Here is a 20,046-nt window from a genome sequence, read left to right as displayed (position 1 = left end):
TGTTCGAGCTTCATAAGTCCAATTCAGATTGTTCCAAAATATTATGATTTTTTTTCAAATGATCCGTCAGAAACCTTAAAAAACAATTTTTAACTTTAATAATTTATTTTGCTTAAGGGGTGTGGGCACAAGCTCACGCATACAAATAAAACGATATATCAATAAATCTATTTCCAATTTATTATCAAGGTCTTTCTATTACTTTGTTTTGCTCAAGATCGATTAAAACCTTAAATAAACAATATTAGGTCGCAAAAATTTGAAGAATGGGGTTATTTTAGTCCATTCTTAAAGCACTAATCCGAGGCCGAATTTAAAGAATTTGAGCGGCGGCTTGAATTTAAGCCGCGGCTTAAATATGGTTGGTTCCACTTTAAATTGTATTTAATGTTTCAAGATTTAAGCCAAAACTCAATTGAAACCGGTTTTTGGCGGATTTAAGACGCGGCCCAAGTTCATTAAAATCGGACACAGGTTCCCTTCTCCCAAAACCTCATTAGATTTTTTAACTGCTTTTGAAATTGGTATTATTAATTTTCTCTCGTTCTGCGAGGGGGCCGAGAAACAGCGAATTAAATATAAATTATTTTTTCTAATAAAACCTGCCCTAAATACAGGATCCTCCCCCCCTCAATTATATTTTTATACCTGTAGGATTTAGAAGTTTGGTTACAGAGAACACATGTCAGGATTCCATCTTTTTCTTTGTTAATATACTTTTTCATCCTGATTAATAGCGTAAATTTAAAAAGACATGTCAAATCCAAAAACCTAAATTGAAAAGCGCATACCTTCGTTTTTTTGGGAATACTTTTCTTATTTTGAGGTTATAAAAAACAGGGGTGTACATTTTCCTAAAAAATCATTCCCCATCCCCCCCCCCCACCCCAATCTTTTTTCCCAAGATGTTTTATATGTTTTTTTTACGCTGAACTGAGAAAATAGATGATATTTAGGGAAAAATAAATCATTTTTGGGAAAAATAAATCATTTTTAGAAAAAATTAGATGACTTTTTTTGAAAAATTAATCATTTTTAGGAGAAATTAGATGATGTTTTAGGAAAAAGTATACACCCCTAAAAAGAAAACATAAAAAAATTCGAGAGAAAAAAGAACAAAAAAAGATTTTAGCAAAAATTTATAATTTTACCTAATGGACTTAAACGCTTGACTTTTTCCTTCAGCACATCTACTAACATGAACCTGCAGATAGAAAATAATAGTAAAGGCTTTGCCAGTTAACTTTTCTATTCAAGAATTTTTGTCTCTAATATGAGCTGAGCATAAGGATAAAGGAATTAATTTGTTTTAAAAATAACAGATTTTTCAAAGATAGAACGAGTTCAACGCCTTCCGTCCGTTTAAAAGTTTAAAAAAAATAACTTTCTAACCTTGAGATCATTTATGTAAGGAAAAGGTTTGGCGCAGATCTCGCAAAAATGCCAATCAGAGCGATCTTTCTCATGGTAAACCTTCCTAATTAAATAATTACATGAAAAATATAATAACCATGGTGAAAAACGATATCGGAGGGGCTTATGGAAGATTTTTTGTGATAATGAGAAATCATACTTTTCCTGTCGGCATTCTTAAGTCTTAAAAAGTGATATTTCTTGGTGGGCTACTACCCCCTATCTAGAATTCCAAGTTGGGCAAATGTCCCACTGGCCCCCCCCCCCCCTGGTTTATGCCCTTGAATAAAATATTCATATTCCTTGTTATAAGAATTTAGAAAACCTGTGTCTTTCCATCTGAATCAGTGTTTTTCCATGATATTTACATCCAGCCTCCTAGGAATAATACAGCCGTCGTCGTACAAATCAATACTATAAAGACGACTTACGATTTCAATAAATATGGAAACAAAGAGAAGTTATCAATTAAAAAAGCTTCTCTTTGATTACTTGTAAACTTTTTATTAGAAATCTTGTAAACAATCAAAACTTAAAAAAAAGTTCTCTTTATTGTATTGATATAATCGCCGACCACTGTATAAGATTATTTTATTCATAGAATAAATGTTTTAAATAGTTGCTTGAATACAGTAAATAAATATATCAAAACATTTTAAAACAATTTACTTGTGGTGGGTTGGGTCTTAAAAAAGGATGAAAAAAAAAATAAGGCCCCCTGGATGATTTTCAACAAATTATACCCCTGATTAACTAAGAATGCCCCTGGCCCCACCTGGCAATGTATCTCCTGAGTCCCGTGTGCTGTTCTCTCATGTTGAACCAGATATCGTTTAGTAACCAACTGTTTTCCACACTGAGAGCAAACAAACTTTCCTACACCCATGTCCAGATTTCAGAAAATGTACCAAAAAGTTTGATATAAAATAAGAAAGCATTGCAATGTAAAAAAGAAATTTATTTTATTAACTTGCGAATTTTCCAATTCCCTTCACTGTGGACAACGATATGAAGTTTAAACTGATTCTCATACCTATGAAGAAAATAAAATTTTATTATTTTGGATGAATAAATAATTCAATTTATAACGCATTTGCCTCATAACAAATATAAATATACATTCTTTTACTGATTTGGCCAAAATCTACGTTCTAAAATGTTTTTAAAAATGAAGAAAACATAAAGAAAATCTACGAAAGTTTTATTGTTATTATCTTATTAAGTTTTAGGAAAAAAGCTTGCTGGCAACAACATTCATTCAAAAATTATAACTTATAAATGAAAGCCTAAACCTTACAAACTAAACTATGTCAAAGATAACATTATACCTGAATCGTTTACCACAGTGCAGGCATTTGAAAAGATAAACTTGATTAAGATGATTTGCAAGCACGTGGTTTCTACTGCCCTGCAGCCTAGCGTGCGCGTGCGCACACAGTTTACATTTATACAACCTAAACACAGTTTACATTTATACAACCTAAACACAGTTTACATTTATACAACCTAAACACAGTTTACATGTATACAACCTAAACACAGTTTACATGTATAGAACCTAAACACAGTTTACATGTATACAACCTAAACACAGTTTACATTTATACAACCTAAATACAGTTTACATGTNAAAACCAAAAAAATTCAGGCAAAAAAGTTCCCTGTTGTATTTTTAAAACAACCCTACAAAATTGAATCTGATAAATTTAAATGCTTAAAGGGTGGTTTTCTAATCCCCCCCCCCACCCCTCCCTTCCACTCAATTTCCGTTAGAAGTTACCGGGTATTTTTCTTAATTAAAGACCAACCTTAGTGACATCTAATGGGGAGTTGATGAGATGGAAGGTTGCTAGGGAGCTGAGATTAGTTTGATTTCTCTCCACCAGGTTCCGCAGCTGGGTTTTCTTCTCCTCGTGCTGGTTTACATGATCCTAACCATGAAACATTAATTATAGTCATTGGACATTGATTGGTCATTGATTGGTCATTATTTTATATTTAAAGGGACTGTGCGCGTAATTTCCAGTGACCTTACATTTTAAACAGGGGCATCTCCATTTTACAACGGTACCCTTTAAACCTTTAACTGATAAAGGACTTATCCTTATTTATCTGCAGAACCGCTTGAAATTGTGCAAACACTTCGTTTGCAATCTGTTTTATTAAGGAATCATAAGGAAGTGAAATCTGCAAGAGACCCCATTGTGGGAATATTAATATGTAGTAATGTATTTTCTAGAAGTCGCAGAATTTAAATTTTCATATTAAAATTTTTTTAATGTACTAAATTTTCCGGAATAAATGTGACGTCATCCGTGTTGAGTTAAGACACTGAGATATCTGTCCAAGATGAGCAGTTAAAGATTTAAAGGGTACAGATGTGAGTCGTGGATGTCCCTCTTTATATTTTATTATTTTTATTAAAGATTTATTTACACACATTGGTATACATACATATTCCGTATATTAATGGTGTAGTTTAAATTTGTTTTGTTTAAATATAGGAATGATATTAAACTTTTTCACTCTCATAATCTCTAATTGCATATGGAAGATTACTTGAAATTACGCTTACAGTCCCTTTAACCAATTGGAAACTTCACTAACTGAAACTTATAAACTTTTGACTGTAAAATTGCAAATTGCTCGTATGCATAATTGACTTAATGATTGATTGATAGAATATTGAATTAAATCAAAGATTGATTGATTGAATATTTATTTCTTCAATTAAGAAATGTTTGATTGATAGCGTAATCAATTGAAATAGCGATCGATAAATGGTGTATTCTATAAAATCAATGATTTATGGAATTTTCGATGAATTTCGACAGATGAACTTTGCTTTTTGATCAATGGATTTAAGATTTCTATTTTATTTCAAAATTGTCAAAGTTTTATTTATTTATTTGATATTTGTCCCCACCTTGAAATCTGTGAGCTTTCTGAACCTTCGGCCACAGTCTAGCTCCGGGCACTGGTAGAGGTACACGTTGTAATGTGTTCTCCACACATGGTCTCTGCAGTTCCCTATCATTCGACCACAAACTTTACCACACAACTTGCATCTAAACAAGGTTAATTTATTCTACATATATTTTACCACAAATCTTACATCTAAATAATGTAAATTTATTCTCCACATATTTTACCACAAATCTTACATCTTAATAATGTAAATTTATTTTCCTACATATATTTTACCACAAATCTTACATCTAAATAATGTAAATTTATTCTCCACATATTTTACCACAAATCTTACATCTAAATAATGTAAATTTATTCTCCACATATTTTACCAAACAGCTGACATCTCAATTTTGTGTTATATTCCGTCATGGCCATGTCAAGGTGTTAAAAATATAAGAAAAGAATAAAATTCATCTAAAACCCGGTTTTTTATATATTTGAACTTCTTTGGCTTAATAAAGAAGTTATAAGACTACAAAGAAAGAAGGCAAGATTGTGGAAAAAGTGCAAAGTGACCAAATCTCACTCAGATCTAGATGACTATAAAGTCTGCCGTAAACAACTTCAGAAGACTATCAGAAACTCGAAAAGAAATTTGGAGAAGAAAATTTCCCNGGGATCAACATATGAAGAAATACTCAAGGAGCTGAATCTTCAAACACTTGAGAATAGAAGAATAAGAGCAGACATGATTCAAACTTTTAAGATAGTCAATGGATTTGACAATGTTGACAAGAACACCTGGTTTAAATTTGTTGGTTTGAGAGAACAAGTCACAAGGTTAAATCAAGACAGTCTTAATCTTGTTAAACCTGTTGTTAAACTGGAGATAAGGAAGAATTTTTTCTCACACAGGGTTATTGACCTATGGAATGCTTTACCCTATGATGTTAAACATGCAAGAAATACAGTTCAGTTTAAACAACTGTATGATAAGAATCATTGAGGATGGAGTGGCTGCTGATTTGAGAAAAATTGAAGCTACATCTGATCTATAGCAGACCACACATGAAGAAATCAAGATATTCTCAACATTCCTATTTGGAAGATGTAGAATTACTTCACAAGTATCAAGTATAAGAACGTAACTGTCAACTCCATCTGTCAGCAGGGAAAATAAAGTGAGTTTCAATAAAAATTATAGTGATCGGAGTCGGAATGAGGATAGACAAGAGGTATAAAGATTTATGCATTTTCATTTCATCAATGCTCAGAAATTACTTAAAATCAAAACTCTTCTTAAACCAGTTTAAATAAATTATCGATTCAAAAGTTTTTTTACTTCAGTAGTTTGCTAATCTGCTCACGTTTCCTTCAGTACAAGTTTAACTGTACCTGTAAACGTGGTTTTCCTTCTCTATCACATTAGATGCAAGCGCCAATCCTTGCATAAAGCTTAAATAAAGAATTTTAAAAATAGTCAGAGAAAAAGCATTTTTAAGGTAAAAGTCTGACATTATTTTGAAATGCCTGTCATTTCCTTTAACGGGTTTATATTTTCCAAAATTATTTTCATAGTCTTCGGATAGAAATAGAAAATTTAGGCGTATTTATATAATTTTTACAAAAAATAATTTTTCTTCAATACATAAGTTTAAAATTAGCAGAAGAAAAGACATTTTTCAAGAAAAGAAAGGTGGGCGGGTTCATTTTTCAATTTTCTTCCAGTTCTACCTAATAAGTTTGCCATTTAGTTGGTTCTGAGTCAATTTACAAATATCCTGGACCTCTATCTCTGACCGGGTTGAATACTTTTCCATCTGGGAGATCTGGTTCTTCTTCATCCCCTCCACCTTCCTACTCCGGGGGACACCTTCCCTGTGAGTCTTCATGTGTCGGGTGAAATTACACAACTGTCGAAACATTTTCCCACACTCGTCACATTTGAACAGATAAATATTTAAATGTTTCAGGATGTGAATAATCACTATTTTCTTGAGTTTGGAAGAAAAGTCTCCTTGACACAGGTTGCATGAGTAGAGTTTTGACTCCTGGTTCATTGCAAGATGTTTCTCTACCCTTAGCTCAGCCTCGTCCTTACTCAATAGTTCTGACCCCTCGGAGAGATCGCCTTGTACCTCATCCGTTCCAGGCTCATCCGGATTATCGCTATCCAAATCTAAAGCAGGCAAAGATTATAAAATCTTAAAAGCTAAATATTTTTCTCACTTTTGCTACATGGTTAGCTATAATGAGGATAAGACTGTAATGACCACCTAAAGATTTATAACTATCATAAGCCCACGATTAAATTTAGTTTTTGTCCTTACAAATATTCTTTTTACTGATTTATTAAATGATTTGAAAAAGATTGCAATTGCAGGAATCATGAATATATGGATGGAAAAAGACAGTATAACTTTCGTGCAGTCGTCTCTGAAGTCTCATCATTTCGAGGGTAACCATATGTACCATTTCAATGTTTTCTGGAAGTTTTTTAAAATTGTATATTCAATATCCATTCTCTTATTCTTCTACAGGTTTTACCTGTATCTAATTTTCCCTCGTTATCGCTAGAATCGTCTTCATATTCACTAAATTCTTGATCAAGGTCATTATCTGCCTTTTCCTCAATACTATCAAGGAACAGTTCATCAGGCTGCTTAACAAGGACGTCATCAACCTTAAATGATTTTAATTTTTATGAATCAGATTTTGTAACTAAATGGATATTTAAATAACCTACCCCCCCCCCTTAATTTTTATTTTCATTCGATCATAAAATACCTTGGTAGACTGAAAAACTGGGAACAGAAAGTTTAACGGGGAATCACCGTCTAGGAACCCGATCCTGGCGTACTCAGGGTTGGGGTTCTGCAGACAGTACAGCATCTGTCTGGTGAAATATTATATATATATTAAATATTGATTGATTTGATCTTATTTTAAAGTTCTTGACGATAATAATGTGAACCGCTGAGTTACTTTTCTTGTTATCATCATAGATCTTTTTCCTAGAACTACACGACATGTCTTTGCGAGATTTCCGCACCAACATTGTACATGTGAATATCACATATTGAGGGCAGAAAATAATTTAGTATGAAATTAAATTTGAACTTGGCATTTTTGAATATCTCGATTCCTAAATAACATAACAAATTAAAATAACATGGAGATTGGAGAACATATATCAAAGTAATATTGTGATAACCAGAAAACAATGGAATAGGAAGACGACATTATAGCAATACTGTATTTGATGTTGTTACAAAGCAAATAGTTTAATTAGACACTTATTAAATCACAAATTTAGTGAAATGGGTTTGTTTACACTGCATGGTTAATTGTCGACTCATGCTCATTGGACTTTTAAAAACTTAATTCTAAAAGTAGTTTTTCTATTTCAGAGTTTTCTGGTTCTTACTGTTACTTGTAGTCGGAATGAACAGGGACAAACCTAATGTCCTGTATTCTGTAGTCCGGAAGAACAAGCACTGACTCATGGATTGCCTCGACCCCCAAGAGCAATTTTCTCAGGAACAGAGAACCTGAACAAAAAACTAGTGTAATTTACTAGAGAACGATATTGACCACCACCAGCCCCCCCCGTATAAATTTTGTACATAGACCTCATTTGCAACACTTGAACACATCGTCGACATTGGACATGTGGCCGCAGCGCCCACTCCCATAGACTGTCCAAGCCGTGGCGCTCGGCCCCCTACCCTGTCCTAGCCGCCCTAGCCTGTTCAAGTCGCAGCGTTCTTCCCAGAAATTTCGTGGACCTTACCTAGCCCCACAATATTATAAAATAAATATTAACTCGCCTCAAACTCTTTATGTAATTATAAAATTTACAATATAAATATATAAATTGACATTTCAGTTAAAATGAATTAAATAATTTAAATGTATATTAATAATTCAAGTAACAATAGTTTTCAAAAAGGGGTTAATGAACAACAGGAGTGGAGGGGAGAGAGAGGTCCAAAATTCGTAACTAGGGAAACCCCAAAAATCGATTGAAAAAGTTTTATAAAGCAGACTGGCTCGTAAGTATTCCATGAAAATATTAAGAGAAACTTACTTTTGATAATAAAAGAGATAACATTACCTACCTCCAGCAAGAATAAGAGAAGGAGCAAGGACTGATCCATCTCCTGCTTGTATCAGAGTGTCGGAGAACAAGTCCCAACATTGGTTTATCTCCGGTAACAACTCCAGCTGATAGAATAAAACAAGTTAGCTCCAGGATTCATGTTTCATTGTGAGAGAAAGGGGAAGGGGGGGCGGGGCGGGGGTCTCATAAAAAGTGCGAATTGGTGATCATATCCGAAGGACATAAAGTGTCATGAAATTTACAATCTATCCATTATATAAAAATCGTAAATTTGATAATATCAATTTTTCATAACATAACAAAACTCAGATGAAATTTAGATAATGTTATATCTATCCCTGGGATTTGAGTGAAATATATCCTGCATCTGAGCCCATTTTAATATCCCATAAAAAGCATCAGGGTAATTTCCTTCTTTCTAGCTCGTCTAGCAGTGTTTTTATCAAGGGTTTTCAATGGTTTTTCAGTCCTTTACTTTTGTGTTTTGAATTTTTATCCGTGCGCACTACTCTTAATATTGCCGCGGAGACTGAGAGATTTTTGTTTTAAAAAGTCTTCTTCGATGCTATCCTGTTTGAACTCCAGAATATACCAGTAATAAGGTAGGCATAAGGTGCATGGCAAAGGTATTAAGAAATAAACGTTTATCAATCAATCAAGTTTGAACTCCGTTTGAATTATTGTTCGTTAGAACAACACATCTGCACGTTTTGTACCACGTGAGTAGTTTACCAATATTGCACGTAGTCTAGAAACCGGTTTTGAAACTTATGAATACTGTGTAACTGTACAGTATGGTATTGGTTCAGTTAATAAAAAACCGAGCAGCGGACAAGTTACAAGATATTTGAACATTATTTTGACCGAGCGATAGCCGTAATTTACTTTTTCAAGAAGATATGGGGTCCAAAAATCGGTCTCTAGGAATATACCGGAATATACCACTTAAACTCCTCGTATTCTTCAGTTGAGAAAAAGGTTCTGAACGAAGTGCAATATTATAATTTTTGACGTAGCGTCCCTTCAAATATCAATAGCGATGATTTTATTTCATGCTCATAGGAACCATATTTTTGATCAAAAGAACTATGCGAGTTCTTTTGAACATATAATGGTGGGGTATTTTTCGACCTTATACGCCAATCCGCTATATATATTCATCGTTTCATGCAAAATTTAAATAAAAATTATTATACCTCCATATTCATATAAAATTGTAAATATATATATATATATATTTGAGTAGGAGGATTTGAAAAGTTGAAACCCGAGGTTATTTAAATATATCTTATATAATTATATTATATCTGAGTATAAGCTTTATTGTTTTGTCTATGATAAGTACAATTCTTTCAAGCTACACAAAATATTCAAGACAACTCCTAGAAAAGAATTATTTTCTTGTTAATTCTAAAAGTTTTTTTAAGGGCCTTAAAATTGCATTTTTCATGGTAAGGAATAACTAAGAAGTTAATTTTATTAGTTTAGATCAATGAATATCATACCAGGAACCACCATAACTAAGTTTACCAATAATCTTCAGTTTATGGGAGTAAGATACTAAAGCTCACTGCGTTTGTTAACATTTTTCAGCTATAACTACAGAACAATAATTATTTGGAAACAAAGCTAGAAGTTCATGGTAAAATCTTTGGTTTTGGTCAAAGAAGGTATATAAGGATTCCTCATATCTTCATTATATGAGTGTCCCACATCAAATAAAACTGCGTCAATGGGTAAATTCCGATTTGGGGGTAAAACAGAAAATCTAAGAAGAATTAATTACTTTGAAAAATTTAATAAGGCTAATAGAAATTGCAGAAAATGCTAGATTTTTGGAGTATTATGTGCGTATTTTAGAGTTAAAGATTGGAGATAGTCCAATATGATATGGGACGCTCTGTGTAATATAATCAAAATTATTGCTGCCCAGACTGAGTTTCTTTATATTTCTTGTATACTCATTGTAATTTATGATGTAAGGACTGGGCCGTATCTAACTGATTGTAATTCTTTAAGAGATTGTCGAGTTTCTCGTGACATTCCATCTAAAGATCTGTGGAATGCCTCATTTAAACCGTTAGTTGTTCAATTATGTGAAAGATATCAAAGTTTTTCTAGTTATTTTATTTTGACAATTTTCTCCATACTGTATCTGAAGCAGAAATGCGTAAGTGAATTTTGTAGAGAACCCACAAATGACAGTAATCAACTTTCAGAGAGATGATGATTAATATATCACATCATGCATTCTATTGATCAGACGAAGCTTTGAGTTAAAGGGTACCGTTGTGAATCGGCACTCGACAAATGGAGAGTCACATGAAATTCGAACACTCCCTGCCCCCCTTCAGGTATATCCCTGTAAAGGGGTGATCCTAAATCCTCATATTTAAATCCTTGATTTCAAAAAAACAAATGTCAACTAAAAGAATTTTTTCTTCTGTAATGTCCAGATTTTAACTCATTGTTTTTTCTGACATCCCATCTTCTGTTAAAACCCCTGTACATCCAAATTTATTAAAGGGTTTGTAAATATTTTGGCTGCTTATAACAAAATTGAAAAACTTTTCTTTGTATAATGTATATGTATAACTGCATGGGATAGTGTGTTTTCTACATTGCTTTGCATTGCACTCACCCAAACTAAAAGGTTGAGAAAAGAAATAAAATATATTCTGATTCACAACAATACCCTTCAAACCTTTGTTTGATAAAGTATTGCCTTAAATATCCGTGTTTCCCATTTTGAAAACTGATTATTTTTATTTGTGGTTTCTCTACAAAAGTGACTCGTGCTCTTGTTTCAGAAACGATGGAGAAATGAAGGTTTCAAAGGTACATCGGACATGCCACTCTATAAATGGAGGGTCACTTGAAATTACGCTTGTATTCCATTTAAGTATAATTACATCGTATAAAAAAACACTTTAATATCTCACTTTTGCCCTTAACTAAAAAAGTTTCATTAAAAAAGCTTTAATCAATACTGCCCTCAGTAAAAATTTATATTTGATATCATAATTTATGAAACAATATATATCGATCCTATGAAAATATAATCTTTTAGAAACGTCTCTATCTCTGTTTTTCATCCCTTGAAGCTTACACAACAGTATTAAGAGGGATTGTCTGATGAGTCCACTTAAGAAAATTACATAAATAACTTATTAACACTTGTAATATGGAAGTGTGTATATGATCGAATAGTTAAAACAGGTATCAATAATTTTTCAAAAAAGGGGGTTTTTAACGGGGGGTACAATGTTGCCAAGAAGGGTACAGACATTTTTTTTCCCGCGCGGACAAGCGCTAAATGTGCCCCCCACCCCACAGAAATGCTCTCCCCTGATTTAATAGGGTTTTAGATTTATAATTTTTCCTTTCTTTAGCAATTGGTATATCTCGGACATCGTTAAAGGGACTGTAAGCGTAATTTCAAGTGTGAAGATGGTAATGCCCGATTTACAACGGCAACCTTAAAACCTAAATCTGCATAACAATTGTGGAAGATGAGTCATTTTGTTTCCCTTGTAAAATTTTAATTCTGATAATTTCTCCAGTCTTTTTTAAAAGCAAGAAATGCGCAAGTCACAGTCAAAGAATAATTTTATTGTAATATTGTTATATTGTAAAAGTTTTGGCTGATTATTCAAAAAAAATGGATATAAGTGGATCCTTTTATGATCAACATATAATCTTGTAAAAATTTCTTGTGAAATATTAGCAATGTAAGCTGTACAGGTTGAACTTAATAATCTTTTAATATGTAAGTTTTCTTTCATATTGTAATGAAAGGGTTTCTTTATTTTGGTCGCAATTTATCAATTATATAATTATTAGTTATTTTAATTGTTCATTAAAAGTGTACAGAACCAAAATATAGTAATGTTTCAGATACAAATTGATTGGCTTACAGAATTTGCAAGACTGTACTAAAGAATATTTTGGTAGGTTTTATTTTAGAATAATATCAATGATGGGTGTAAGGTGAAAGTTAAAAATACAAATTTCTTGATTATTTGATGACTTTAAGTTCTAAATCAAAAAATCCTAAATGTCTAAAGTCACAAAACTATTTTCCAGATAACTAGAAAAAACCTTTGATATTGTCTTTTTAGAGGGCTTGCCGTTGTAATTTCAAGTAACTATTAAGTTATAGAGGTCTGAGGTACCCTCTCAGCTAATCAAGGCTTTTTAACTCGAAATGTGTTCAATTTTAACAATTTCCTCCTTTTTTTCTGTAGCAAGAATGAAATTAACAATTCACTGGGTATTTTATGACAATAAGTATTGATTATATTGATCCTATTGTATATTGTATATTGTATATTGTATAATTGATATAAACATATTTATTTTTTACTGAAACAATGACATGACATACTAATTCAGTTTAAAGCTATGAAGTTCACAAAAGAAATAGCACAACAAAAAACATGATTTCTTTCAGCCCCATCGTAGAGACCGGCCGTAGATGACCTTTTTTCTGGGAACCACTGTACATTGCTACAAAAGATTTTGATTCAAAGAGGGTAGGGGGTATAGGGTCACACTGAGTAAGACGTAGTGAGTGACACAAAGCCTCTTAGCTGGCATGCAAAGGAAATTTTCATAATTTTGAAATGAAAACTAATCATTTTATCTTGATGTTCATGAAATCTTAATCTTGACTTTGAAAGTGCACAATTTAGCTTAAATTTAATGTTTTCCTACAAAATCTTTCTAATTTTAGGTTTCTTTTAAATTTCCAAGAGGATATAATCATGAGCTCTTCACACACCACCAATGCTTCAGCTGTTGTTCAAGAAGAAGTATTTAAACTTGAGGAACAAGTAGCTGGCATGCATTTGACTGTGCAAGGTAAGGAATTACAATGCAAGGAAAGTTATTTCAGAGGTGTACGCATCTTTTGTACTGCAGTTTACTGTCTCTGGTCGGCAATGTAAACACAAGACGGATGTCACAGCTTGACATGGGATTCATCTTTCACATAAAAAATCAATAAAATATTCTGGTCATAGAAAACTAATATGTGAATTATCAAAATTATCAAAATTAAATGCTTTTATCCTCCTCGGATACTAAACGAACACTGCACTAATGCATCTATTCTTGTTTACAAATTCAGCCCTGAGAGAACTGGTTTCAATATGTACGCAGAGTATACGCAACTTCAATTAACCTTCCTTGCATTATAACCTTGGTGCAAGGTATGGAGTAATTGGTTATATTCAGATATTTACATTGTACAGCAGGAATAAATTGTACAGTAGAATATGTACAGAAGAAAAGAAATATATTGTACAGTAGTATATGTACAAAAGAGAAGAAATAAAGTGTACAGCAGGATATGTACAGAAGAGAAGTAATTTATTGTATAGCAGATGATGTAAAAAAAATGAGTTCATTTTAAAATTAGATCTGGAGATAATGTCTCCCCCCCCCCTCCTCCCACCTCTTTATAATTGTAATTCATATATATATGTTTACTAGGCACCCAATATGCAGAAGATGAACTGATAAAGTTCAAGGCACAGTTTAGAGATATCACAAATGAAACCAAGATTCAGTTTGATGAAACCAACAGAATATTGGAACATGAAAAACTTCAGGTTAAGAGAATTTCTTCTCTGAATCCATCTGAGATACTTGAGCATACCAAAGATCCATGCAAAAACTGCCAAGGTCCATTATACTGCTTGAATGGCCAGATTGTGGGCAAAAGACCAGAGAATCCTGCAAAGATAAAGATATCACCAAAGATGAAATTCTACAAGGGTAGGAGTTTTCCTACAATGATACGTGTGGATTTTAATCATTTTGGGCTCAGTGGCGTTGATAATCAAGTTCGATGGTACACACAGAAACCCTATAAATCTCTTGGAAAAAACACTATTGATGATGATTTCACTAAGTTTGTTTATTTTTGTAATTACTCACCATAGACTTGTAAACCCATCTGATCAAGGTCGAGCTTCCTTGTCTACTGGTCTTGTTTATTATTGTAATTAAATTAAAATCTGATCAAGGTTGAGCTTCCTTGTTTACTGAACTTGTTTTTCACTGGGTTATTTTTGAAAAATATCCATTAATACAATTCAAATATTTGTTACCTAGCACTGAAATAATGTTAAGAATTTTGGTAGAATCACAAATTAAATCAGATTAATCTATTCAATTTGATTCATTCTTTTGTATTAGTAAATTGTCGATCATGTAAGTGTTTATAGTATCCATGTATAAGCTTTATCTATTCTATTTGATTTATGTTGATTTTTTCGTAATCAAAGAAGAATCTTTGTAAACTAGTAAGAAAATTGTTGATAATATGTAAACTTTTACGAGTATAAATGAGAAAGGTTATCAACAGTTTTTTATGCTATTCAGAAATCTTTAATAATAGAATATTTTTTGCACTCTGTTTGAAACCAATATTGTTATCTAATGTTTCAGATAGATATTGATTTCCAGGACTGAAATAAACTTCAGTACTGTTATAGAGTATTTCTGGTAAGTTTATATATTTTATTATTTTATTTTTTCAGAGGGGAGGGGGGGTAATAATTAACATACTAAAACCGGTTAAAATTATTAATTATGATTGAATATTCTAAATTAGAAATGGCTTAATTATTTCATCCAAACTTATTTTCCTGCGTTATATACTTAGTTGATATTTAGCGATCATATTAATCAAACCAATTATAGAATGATAATAATAAATATTTTATCTGTTCTTTGTTAATTTGATTTGCTTAAAACCTCTATGTTTAGGTATCTTGTAAGATCGGATAAAGTTCAAAGAGTTTAGAATCATGAGCGCTACACCTTTCAATGGTTTAGCTGTTGTTCAAGCAGAATTTATGGAACTTGAGAAAAAAGTTTCTGACATGAAGCTTGTCAATCAAGGTATATTCAATATAGAGAAACAAGAAGTTTAAAGTGATTTACAGATTGGCATAATTAAACGGTATCCCTAAAATCTTTTTGGACTAGAACGAATGAGATATCCATAAACTCTGTTTCAAAAATTGATTTTTCAACATTACTGATCTGTTAAAGGTTGAAGGGGTACCGTTGTGAATTGGACATTAACCTCTTAAATTGGAGGGTAGAGGAAAATCTAGTGGGTGTATCGCTGTGGCCATAGGTCTGGACAGGTTCTGAGTGTTAACATTTATGACAGTTAAGTTTGTCCTTATGTCAATAAATCTACTTTAACCTCTTTATGAAATATCATTAAATTCCTCAGGGACTTAATTTCCTATTGATTCTATTATTTCTGAAAGTAGATTAATTTATTTCTAATGTTTTACAGGTATTCTTGAAGTTGAGAGGAAGATTGCTCAAGAAATGGACGCTAAGGTACTTATTCAGAATTTGAAGTTGCAGTCTGTAGAACACGACAAGAACAAGGAACAGAAGGATAAGATTTTTAAAATATTGGAATTGAAGCTGGAAGAGTATAAAAGGGATCTACAGGAGAAGAAGAGACAGATTCAAAGTTTGGAGTTACAGAATGAAATAATTATCAAGAACATAGAACAGAAAATTAAGCTAAGCAAGAATAGAAACGGAATTCTTGTTTGTCCTACTTATGGTTGTGAGAAGAATATTCCCAAAGAAGAGATGGGAGACCACCTCACTTCTTGTAGGCTTTTTGAGTCTAATAAGTCTTATCTGCAGCTTAATACAGAAGTAGGCAAACAAATTTCACCATTTGGTCTCGCTACTTATTCGGTTTACATGTTGAAAGGCTCCAGAGATTTGTTGAAACTTCAATTGTCGTGTAAACAGGAGAAAGTGCGAACTAGGACCGGGAGATGGACCTGGAGATTTCAGTATATGGTTTTAATCCTGCACCATAGTGTGGAGGATACAGAGGATCAATACTGTTACAGTTTTAAGTATTTACATGATGGTAATAGTAAAGAATCTAGAACAGTTAGATATGCTCCGGTAGGGTTATCAAGAGAGGAGGCTAACATCTTTATTCTGAACAGAGATTATTATTCCTTGGAGCATAAAGTAAGTGTGAAGCTGTTTAAAGTACGACCCTCTCTGGATACCAACTGATATCAAAGCATGAACCTCTCTGGTTACCAACTGATATCAAAATATGACCCTCTCTGGTTACCAGCTGATATCAAATCATGACCCTCTCTTTTCACCAATCCTCTCTGCACACCAACTGATATCAAAGCATGATCCTCACCAACTGAACTCAAAGCATGGTCCATACCATCTTCTATCAAAACATGATCCTCTCACCAACTAATATCAAAGCATGATCTTCATCAACTGATATCAAAGCATGATCCTCATCAACTGATATCAAAGCATGATCCTCACCAACTGATATCAAAGCATGATCCTCATCAACTCATATCTAAGCATGATCCTCATCAACTCATATCAAAGCATAATCCTCAGCAACTCATATCAAAGCATAATCCTCAGCAACTCATATCAAAGCATGATCCTCACCAACTGTTATCAAAGCATAATCCTCAGCAACTGATATCAAACTATGATCCTCACCAACTGATCAAACTATGATCCTCAGCAACTCATATCAAAGCAAGATCTCTCTGCTCACTTATTGAAAACAAAGCATGATCCTCTCATGCTTATCAACTACTGGCCACATTTCAAAATTAATATTTTTAGTTTTCTTCAGTTTTCTATATTTAAATGGGATACTTTTAATTATATTTCCCTTTTGAATGGCATTGGATCTTGTAATCATTATAAATTAGAACTTTGGTATTCTTCATAAATATTGTATCTTTGGTAAAGATTTTTTTATCTTACTGGAATTGATACACGATTTTTTTAATGGCTTTATTTTGTAAGCTTATGAAAGTACCCTGAAGAAGGGCTATAAATTCCTGAAATAAACTTTCGTTTTAAAATTATTCTTGTCCTTCAGAATTCTATTTCATTGTAATACATATTGTTTTCCAGGATCAAAATCCTGAACCCTAGATTTTAAGTGATATTTTCAATTTTAATTTTTGTCAGTGATCAACCTTTTTATCTATTAAGTTTATGAAAGTTTCCTTAAGATTTCAAATTAAAAAAGGATAAAATTAATCAAAATTAAATTGAATCTTTCTTTTTGAAATTATTTGTCCATTTAAAACTCTTTTACTTGGTTTTCTTTGTTGAACCTGCTGCTGGATTATGTACAAGAAAACAATTTTTTTGTAATAATTTGGCTGAAAAGGAATCCTGAATTTATTCAGTTTTGTAATTTTAATTATTTTGTATCAACAAACTTTTTGCTAATTTTTTTACAATACTATTAATAATTTTTTGTTATGACTGTATTTATGTATACGGTTGTTATAAACATTTATGTGTCACCTTCCTTTTGATTTGTAAGATTTTTTGTTGTAATTTTTTGACAATTCAATAATTTTCATTAAAACTCAAAAAATGTATTTTTTGGCTCAAAATGAATCATAATTTGATATTTTATTATGATCAATTTGAAAATTGCTTTGTAAAGTTCTAGTAATGTTTTCTAGTTCATCTAGCATTCCAGTCCCTACTGATAATCTGATTAAATATTTAGTTGTTTTTTTGCATTTTCAATATTGCCGTTACCTATTCTCCATCAGTAACTGTTATTATTGATAATATAAATCTATGTGTAAACCTAATAAAAAGTAAAAGTAAAAGTAAAAAATTATTTATATAGGAAATATAACAAAAACATGCAAAATAAAGTGTTTTAAAACCTCTAAAAGTAGAGGTTGTGGGAATATTTCCCCCCTATTTTACATGTTTTATGTCGATTTATAGGTAATTGGGCACATAGATCCATTTCTTAGTAAAAACTTGTGTAAGACCTCTTTGATTGACGTGCTAGCAGCCAGCTGTCACCTTCTGGGTCATCCTGTCATATGTTTTGCATGCAGTATGTCGATTCTGGGGTACTAGAAACAAAAAATGAAAAAAAGGGGGGGGGGTAGGGGGAGTCTAATCAAGATGACCCTTAATGTAACTGCCGTCTACCAGCGCGCCGGTCAGAATGCTCTAATATTTATTTTGACCTCAGAAATGAATTCCTCGTGCCAAATTGCCTATAAATCGACATCCAACATGTAAAAAATGTACTAAGATGACCCATAATGTAATGGTTGGCTACTAGCGCGCCGGTCAGAATGCTCCAATGTCTATTTTGACCTCGGAAATGAATTCCTTGTCCCAATTTTGCGATAGTTTGGTTTATCACATGCAACTGTTATTCTAACTTAGGCTAAACTTAGCACAGAAGTATTCAAAGATATTTTCTTTCATTGCGCGCGCGCGCGCGGATATTTAAGCCTTTGGAGGTGATTTTTTAGCGCATATTTGTGTACAAAGTGTCAGGAATAATGTTCAAGTGCAATTAATGAAGTTAACATTAATTTACTGTTAAAAAAAAGTCGCATTTTTTCACAAAAAGCACGCGCGCACTTTTGCTCAGATTCCTTTAAAACCAAAAAATGCATGTAATATACATAATTCTGAGTTTGCATGCAAAAAATCAGCCTCCTACGACAATTCTAAGTTATGTTTAAACACTGTTTAACTTTTCCGGAGAGTAATACGTTTTATGCCCCCCTTCTTTATAAACAAAATGGTGATAGCTTTCTGAGGAGTAGAGTCCTTGCCACAAACTCTTAACTTCTAATCTTTATTTAATTGCAACCCAATGTTTTACGGTAATAGGTTAGATCCCCAGCGCAACTTCCCCAGTCACAACTTCCATGAGATATCTTCCCCAACAGCAATTTCCCCAACAACCAATTTCCCCAACAACCAATTCACCCAAAAACAATTTCCCCATGCAGTAAAATATCAAATATTTTCGTTTTTAACATTATTCCAATGAACAAATCCGCATTTTAAAATAAAAAATTCGCAACTTTTTGGATGTAAAAAAATCAGTTGGATTAGAGTAGACAATGTTGGCAGTTTATTCACTGTCCTCGAAGAAGAGAAATGTTCTGGTGGATCCCAATAAGTATTAGTACAACCTTCTTAATCCACTCTTTTTCTTAATCTCGAGATTAAATATTGCTTGTTCTCCTCTCATTTTTAATCTCCAGATTAATTATCCGATCAGGATTAAGGACATCCCATTCTAAAGTTTTCAGCTCTGGTCAAATTTCTTTTTTTATATCATGCATGGCCATGGCGCGGCTCGAGGCAATTAAATGCAATTTTATTTTATTTTCCACTGCAATTAATAACTTATAGAAAATCTAACAGATATTTTCTTTATTCCTCCTAGCCCTTACATTTTCTTTTGCGGGATTGCTTTTAAATTTTTTTGGAGAAGGACCGGACCTTCAAGATTATAACACTCTGCTTAAAGGGGGACGTACACCTTGTGCACTCAGTTGGATTAGAGTAGACAATGTTGGCAGTTTATTCACTGTCCTCGAAGAAGAGAAATGTTCTGGTGGATCCCAATAAGTATTAGTACAACCTTGCAATCAATGTCAAAGGACAAATCTAAATCATTCTGGAACTGTCTGGAGAAAAGGAAACATTTAAAATGTGTAGCAACAGCCGTTGTGAATGAGTCTGATAACATT

General features: G+C 32.6%; 2 protein-coding genes across 5 annotated transcripts; one reads left to right on the top strand and one right to left on the bottom strand.

Annotated features, from left to right (window-relative positions):
- Positions 1-222: 222 nt before the first annotated feature.
- LOC111698773 (zinc finger protein 568) lies at positions 223-8,871 on the bottom strand. The gene is made up of 14 exons (XM_023469202.1): positions 8,788-8,871; positions 8,448-8,553; positions 7,787-7,877; positions 7,114-7,222; positions 6,874-7,009; positions 6,061-6,505; positions 5,722-5,781; positions 4,340-4,481; positions 3,222-3,344; positions 1,739-1,791; positions 1,393-1,477; positions 1,152-1,204; positions 649-726; positions 223-229 (listed from the first exon to the last, which is right to left on the bottom strand). Exons 1-14 carry the CDS (start codon positions 8,824-8,826, stop codon positions 223-225), a joined length of 1,527 nt encoding a protein of 508 aa, XP_023324970.1. The 5' UTR covers positions 8,827-8,871.
- Positions 8,872-12,301: 3,430 nt separating this feature from the next.
- LOC111698764 (uncharacterized) lies at positions 12,302-17,398 on the top strand. 4 transcript variants are annotated; one of them, XR_002764609.1, is made up of 6 exons: positions 12,302-12,399; positions 13,185-13,312; positions 13,946-14,962; positions 15,227-15,361; positions 15,563-15,637; positions 15,771-17,398. XR_002764609.1 is itself a non-coding variant. In XM_023469189.1 (6 exons), the coding sequence occupies exons 4-6, from the start codon at positions 15,268-15,270 to the stop codon at positions 16,539-16,541; spliced, it is 831 nt and encodes a 276-aa protein (XP_023324957.1). In that variant the 5' UTR covers positions 12,302-12,399; positions 13,185-13,312; positions 13,946-14,962; positions 15,227-15,267; the 3' UTR covers positions 16,542-17,398. The 4 variants fall into 4 exon arrangements, 2 of the variants coding, with proteins under 2 accessions (XP_023324957.1, XP_023324956.1); XR_002764610.1 differs by having other exon boundaries at positions 15,515-15,637; XM_023469189.1 differs by lacking the exon at positions 15,563-15,637 and having other exon boundaries at positions 15,771-16,501; positions 16,536-17,398.
- Positions 17,399-20,046: the final 2,648 nt, after the last annotated feature.

Source organism: Eurytemora carolleeae, unplaced genomic scaffold (assembly GCF_000591075.1).
Source record: "Eurytemora carolleeae unplaced genomic scaffold, Eaff_2.0 scaffold109, whole genome shotgun sequence".
In the NCBI taxonomy this organism is placed as follows: domain Eukaryota; kingdom Metazoa; phylum Arthropoda; class Copepoda; order Calanoida; family Temoridae; genus Eurytemora; species Eurytemora carolleeae.
Note: the sequence above shows the minus strand (reverse complement) of the source record. Positions and strands in the feature narration are given on the sequence as shown.

Coding starts and splice junctions, on each gene's coding strand:
- LOC111698773 (XM_023469202.1), bottom strand. CDS start 8,826: ATGGGCTCAGATGCAGGATATATTTCACTCAAATCCCAG. Junction 7,223..7,786: donor TACAGAATACAGGACATTAG/GTTTGTCCCTGT, acceptor ATATTTCACCAG/ACAGATGCTGTACTGTCTGC. Junction 5,782..6,060: donor CTAAATGGCAAACTTATTAG/GTAGAACTGGAA, acceptor TCTTTATTTAAG/CTTTATGCAAGGATTGGCGC.
- LOC111698764 (XM_023469188.1), top strand. CDS start 15,268: ATGAGCGCTACACCTTTCAATGGTTTAGCTGTTGTTCAAGCAGAATTT. Junction 15,362..15,770: donor CATGAAGCTTGTCAATCAAG/GTATATTCAATA, acceptor AATGTTTTACAG/GTATTCTTGAAGTTGAGAGG.